We start from the raw sequence: 6,450 nt of genomic DNA on the forward strand, positions 1-6,450 counted from the left end.
CCCCTTCACTGAAAGGAGCCTGTTGGGCTCTTCTCTGCTGCCCATATTCTTATGACCTGGCTTACTAGAGCCTTCCAGAAGAAAATGTAAATTGTCTACCTGAGCTTATATACAGATTCTCTCTTGAAACTCAGGAGGTGTTTCCAGTGTAATTAACTTGTGGCTCCTCCTGATGATGAATAGGAAAAGCTATTTAAACAATTTTATGATGGCTCACATCACAGTGGGTTTCAGGTCCTTCTGGCCTTGAAGTTAGTAACGAGGTTCTGTGAGGCAGGTCATCCTGATGCACAGGTGAGAGAACGTGGGGACCAGCTGGTGCGGGATCAGAGGTGATCTCTCCATGGACAGAGGTGCCTCAGGCCCCAGGAGCTGACGTTCTCTTTGAACATGAGGGGATGTTCCATTCATCCCTGGGGAGAGATTCCAGATCCTAGAAGACAGTCTGACCAATGGAGAAAATAGCCTAGTTTCTTCTTCACTGCCAAAGTATAAATATTGAATGGTTTTGCTTTGAGGCACAAACCTCAACTAATCATGCAGTTGATGTTTTCCAGTCACACCAGGATTGACACTTAATTTATGTAGATCTTGCTGTAAACTTTCTCACATGATTATAATGTCAGTTTGTGTGTGTGTTTAAGCAGATATTATTACCAGAATGGCAACTTTTTTAAAAACATCAAATTTTCCTTTCTTTTCTTCAGTTTTTTTTTTCTTTCTTAAGATGAAAATACTTCTCAAACACTTTCTTCCTTTAGTGTTTAATAGTCCAGAGGATTTTTTGTAGCAAACTTTGTACAATGGAAAATTATTTTAGAGATACTATTTTGTAAACATACATTTGAAACTTTAATATTAATAATTGCAGTGAATTTTGATATTTTGGTTGAAGATGAAAAGAGACTTAAGTTACTAACATTCACTATTTCACGGTATTTAGGAACCTGTTTTATTCACTGGAACAGTGAGGAAAAATCTGGATCCCTTTAATGGGTATTGGAAGGAGGAACTGTGGAATGTCTTAGAAGAGGTAATTTATGTAATGTTATTAACTTGTTAGCATCAGTATCTGTGTGTGTACATCCATAGCATTGCAGGTAATTAAGGGAAGCTTGTTATTTTAACTGTTTACTTTCTAGGAGAACAGTGATGAGGTGGATACACCTAAAATGTGTGTATTGATAATGAAAACCAACAATATAATTCCCCTTGTTTTCATTTTAGCTTCTTCTATAGAACCCCAAGCAACTAGATTCATTATTTTGTCCTTAACAGAGCATTAAACTGACATTAAAACTGTGGGATCAAATTCTATGAGTGACCTGGTAAATTAATTACCGTAATTACCCTCCGATGTTCATTTTATTCCTCTGGCCTTAGGGGATATCTAAGTGAGGACACTAGTTTTTCATTATTAACTGAAAGATAAACAAGATCATTCCAGTAAAATGGTATGAAGTTTTATAAGAAAGTGTTTATAAAAGTAAATTATTTAGTTGGAATGTGATGATGATTACTTATTGATGATTATATCATTTTAATACTGCAGCATGAATGCAGGTAACAGAACCCTGGTGTTTGGGCTCAGATTTTACATGGATACATTAATTTCTAGAGGAGCTCCTGTTATTTGTGTCGTGTTTCCCCTTGCCCTACTTCACTGAATTTCCCTGCCCTTGCATGAAAAAAAAATGGACTATTAAGTTGCTGTTGGTTTGTATATTTCAATACTAATTATTTTGTATATTAGTCCTAGTTTTGCAAATTGATTCTACTGATGGCAGAAACTTTAGATTTCTAAACCATAGACAGACTTCTAATCTCCCATGGGATCTAGCTTGGTCTTTTGATTTTAAAAAAAGTAGCATTTGATAAAGTGAAAGTGGAGTCACTCAGTCGTGTCAAACTCTTTGCGACCCCATGGATTGCAGCCTACCAGGCTCCTCTGTCCATGGGATTTTACAGGCAAGAGTACTGGAATGGGTTGCCATTTCCTTCTCCAAGGGATCTTCCCGACCCAGGGTTGAACCCGGGTCTCCCGCATGTAGACAGATACTTTACCGTCTGAACCACCAGGGAAGTCAGCACTTGATAAATAGGTGCTAAATGTTTGGTTGATTTCTTCATTTTAGAGAAGCATGGCTTATTTCTTTAAAAAATGTTGTGTTACACAAATCCAGCATTGATAGTATCTCTGTTAGGGCACAAGTGTGTCTCATCACACAGGAAACCAGCATACAGAAACCTGGGTGTCAGCAGCCTGTGCATCAGGAACCACGTGGTTCAGTCCTTGCTGTGGGACAGATCACATGTCCATTTCCTGGGGCCTTGTGTTAGGTGAACGGGCTGACCCTTTGCTTCCTTTACTGCTGGCCCTGCTCTAGTAAAAGCTCTTCCCCATCTGTGGATTACATTTCCCTGTCTCCTTCCAGCCCTCACCAGCCTTCCTTTTTGAGAAGTAAGAAGGTTCCACGAAATGTGGGAAGCACCTGACATCTATGTTAACCTCCTGTGAGAGGTGCTGGCACCTGCTAGATACACTACATAGCAGGTTACTTTAAAAATGTTTATGATGATAGAAATAGGGTACCTTGTAAGTTCAGTTTATTGTTTTTCAAGTTTCCTATATTCCATTATTTTCCCAACCTCAAAAATGATCTGAAGTGTTTCATATTGAGATGTATAGTTTTGATTAGTATTATTTGCTCCATTTTCCTTAAATTATAACTTTTATATACTTTCCACAGTTTACAGTGTGATACTGTGATATTCTCAAGCCAGTTAATTATTATAAGAATATAATCCCTTAACACATAATAATAGTGTTATACATAACCTGTTTATATGGATTTACTTTCTAATTTATAGGGACAGATATGTCATATGATGAGATTCACTTCTGCCTTCACACAGCCAACAAATATCTCTGAGAGCTTCTTAGGCAGGCATCGTTGCAGATTCTAGGTCTATCACAGTCATCAAGAGACACGATCTCTGTCCTTTTCAAGGACATTGTCTTGCATAATCTAACACAGTTATCTTGATTAAGAAATAAAATAGTAATATTACACTATTGTCTAATATGTTCAGATTCTCCAGTTGCAACTTCTAGTTATTATTGTCTACTGCATCTGTTGCCCTTTTCTTCCATTGTAATATTTCATACCTTGATTTTATGATTACACTACAGAGGGTCTTGATATTTATATTATTCTTATAACCATCCCTGATTCATAAATAAATATAGTGTCTCAGAAAACAGTATTTTATGAAAAACACTTCCCCTTACAACTCTTATTCATCATGAAGCAGATATGGACAACCTGAAGGAAAAGGAAAACAGCAGATTAGTTATGTGATGTCATCCAACTGTGCATCAGGAACCACGTGGTTCAGTCCTTGCTGTGGGACAGCTCACACAGCTGTGAGATTATTTCCTCAGAGTTAGAATGTCAGTCTTAACAAAGACCAACCACTTGCACCACAATCCAAATCTTACCCTTTACAGTTTGTATACCTTTTATGCTGGTAAATACCAATACCATATTTAATCCTAACTCAGAATCCTGCTTTCTAAGGGACTGGACTCCATCAGGAGCACAATTCAGGACCACATTCTTGGAAGTGCTTCAGCATTTAGGATATCAGGAAAATGCTAATCATTCACCCTTGGTGTTTTGTTATCTGCAGTCACCATCTGCAGTGATTTTGGAGCCCAAAAAAATGAAGTCTGACACTGTTTCCACTGTTTCCCCATCTATTTCCCATGAAGTGATGGGACAGGATGCCATGATCTTCGTTTTCTGAATGTTGAGCTTTAAGCCAACTTTTTCGCTCTCCTCTTTCACTTTCATCAAGAGGCTCTTTAGTTCTTCTTCACTTTCTGCCATAAGGGTGGTGTCATCTGCATATCTGAGGTTAGTGATATTTCTCCCAGCAATCTTGATCCCAGCTTGTGCTTCTTCCAGCCCAGCGTTTCTCATGATGTACTCTGCATATAAGTTAAATAAGCACGGTGACAATATACAGCCTTGACATACTCCTTTTCCTATTTGCAACCAGTCTGTTATTTCATGTCCAGTTCTAACTGTTGCTTCCTGGCCTGCATACAGATTTCTCAAGAGGCAGGTTAGGTGGTCTGGTATTCCCATCTCTTTCAGAATTTTCCACTGTTTATTGTGATCTTCACAGTCAAAGGATTTGGCATAGTCAATAAAGCAGAAATAGATGTTTTTCTGGAACTCTATTGCTTTTTCCATGATCCAGTGGATGTTGGCAATTTGATCTCTGGTTCCTCTGCCTTTTCTAAAACCAGCTTGAACATCAGGAAGTTCACGGTTCACGTATTGCTGAAGTCTGGCTTGGAGAATTTTGAGCATTACTTTACTTGCATGTGAGATGAGTGCAATTGTGCGGTAGTTTGAACATTCTTTGGGATTGCCTTTCTTTGGGACTGGAGTGAAAACTGACCTTTTCCAGTCCTGTGGCCACTGCTGAGTTTTCCAAATTTGCTGGCATATTGAGTGCAGCACTTTCACAGCATCATCTTTCAGGATTTGAAAGAGCTCCACTGGAATTCCATCACCTCCACTAGCTTTGTTCATAGTGATGCTTTCTAAGGCCCACTTGACTTCACATTCCAGGATGTCTGGCTCTAGATGAGTAATCACACCATCATGATTATCTGGGTCTCAGTGAACACTAATTGGAAACAGCTTTTCCTGTCACGTGACTGTACATGTAAGATACATAAGAAGTCATGAGGACTTCAAACCTCTAATGTCTAAGAGGCTTTTCTACTTCTGCAGCAGTTTGTTTTAGAAATGTTGTTCTTTCTGTATCCACAGGTACAACTTAAAGAAGCCATCAAAGCTCTTCCTAGTGGATTGGATACTGAATTAGCAGAATCAGGATTGAACTTGAGTGTTGGACAGAGACAACTAGTGTGCCTCGCCAGGGCTATTCTCAGGAAAAATCAAATACTGATTCTTGACAAGGCCACATCCAATGTGGATCCAAGGTATGGAGCTGAGGTCCATGAAACCTGGAATCCAAATTGTAAATGTGGTAAATGGAAAACATTTAGTGATGCTGAGAAATGTTTCTGTGCTCTCTTTGTCCCACAGATGTCTATTAATAATATTAATCACAAACAAAGGAAAACAAAGAAAGAAACCAAGACAGTTATATGCTGTTAATATTGTTGTGAGGCATCCTAAGAGAGCTGGATTTAGGAATCCAGCTAGTTTCAATCCAGATAGTTTTAAACAGTTTCAAGGGAAGGCTATTTTCCATCACTTTATAGAAGATAGTAAATTTCTAAATAGATGTTTTATACTTAGTTTATTAGGAACAAGATTATATGTTATTGATTTTTAATTTTTAACTCTTTAGTCTGCCTTTCCTGTCTTCACTGAAGTATATCAACTTCTCTGATTTCAGAACTGATGAGTTAATACAAAAAAAAATTCGTGAGAAATTTACCCAGTGCACTGTGCTAACCATCACACACAGGTTGAGCACCATTATTGACTGTGAACAGATACTGGTAAGTCCCTCACTATTTCAGTTTTTTTTCACTTATATTCAATTTAGCACTGATCCTTCCTTGTAAAACTTAATAGAAACCTCCAGTAATTTTCTCTTGGTTTCTCTTCTCATTCCTGCAAATAACTCGAGCAATGAACTTTACTTTCAAAATGTGCTATTAAATAATATATCCAATAACCTTATATTTTATATAATATTCTTGTATTTGAATTATTATTTTTTAAGACATCCAGCCATGAAAATATTCCAAAGCCAAGTTATAGCTTAACATTTCAAGAGGCTAGAACACAGTCATTTTCACTGTGTCACAGTTGTTTCAGTATTTTTCAATTCCCTTAATCAAAATATTAACCTTTCATTTAGATTGCAGGAGGTTGTTGGCTAAGAATTTTTCAGCTCTTGCTCTCAGAAGAGAGCCCATGAGAAGAAAGGGCTTCGTGAGAAAAACAGTGTTTCAGCTGAAAGGATTTAATATAGGAAATTTGCTACATAAGAATAGGAGGCTAGAAAAATTAAAGGAAACACGGGGTAATGATTTTAGGAAGCAGCTACCATGTCCTAGGACAGATCTCCAGACCTAAGAACTCAGAAGAGAGGCCCTACAGTTGGTGCTGAAATCTGCAAGGAGAGGCCCAGTTGCTGGTCGTATGTGCTGAGGAAGCAGGATGGGGATATTTCTCTATGTGCTAATAAAAGCTGGGAGCTGGAGTCAGGCCCCGCTGCTGAGGTGACGCTGCAGGAACAGCAAGTCAGATAGAACATTAGCTCTGTCCCACTGTCAGTCTCCTCTAGTGCCCACTTACTGGCAGAACCTAAAAAAAGACCAGCTTGCCAAAGAGCCTCTGAAATGTGACTTGCAAGGATCCAACCTGTGCATCACAGGAGAGAATTTAGAAA

The 6,450-nt window shown here is 38.3% G+C and overlaps 1 protein-coding gene across 1 annotated transcript; it reads left to right on the forward strand.

Annotated features, from left to right (window-relative positions):
- Positions 1 to 943: 943 nt before the first annotated feature.
- On the forward strand, positions 944 to 5,617 carry LOC120859411 (multidrug resistance-associated protein 4-like; the record flags this gene model as incomplete). The annotated part of the gene is made up of 3 exons (XM_040235530.1): positions 944 to 1,033; positions 4,851 to 5,023; positions 5,446 to 5,617. Coding segments are annotated over 3 exons (435 nt in total), but the record flags the coding sequence as incomplete, so codon positions are not given.
- Between the last annotated feature and the right edge of the window lie 833 nt (positions 5,618 to 6,450).

The sequence above is a fragment of the Oryx dammah genome, unplaced genomic scaffold (assembly GCF_014754425.2).
Source record: "Oryx dammah isolate SB20612 unplaced genomic scaffold, SCBI_Odam_1.1 HiC_scaffold_846, whole genome shotgun sequence".
Classification (NCBI taxonomy): domain Eukaryota; kingdom Metazoa; phylum Chordata; class Mammalia; order Artiodactyla; family Bovidae; genus Oryx; species Oryx dammah.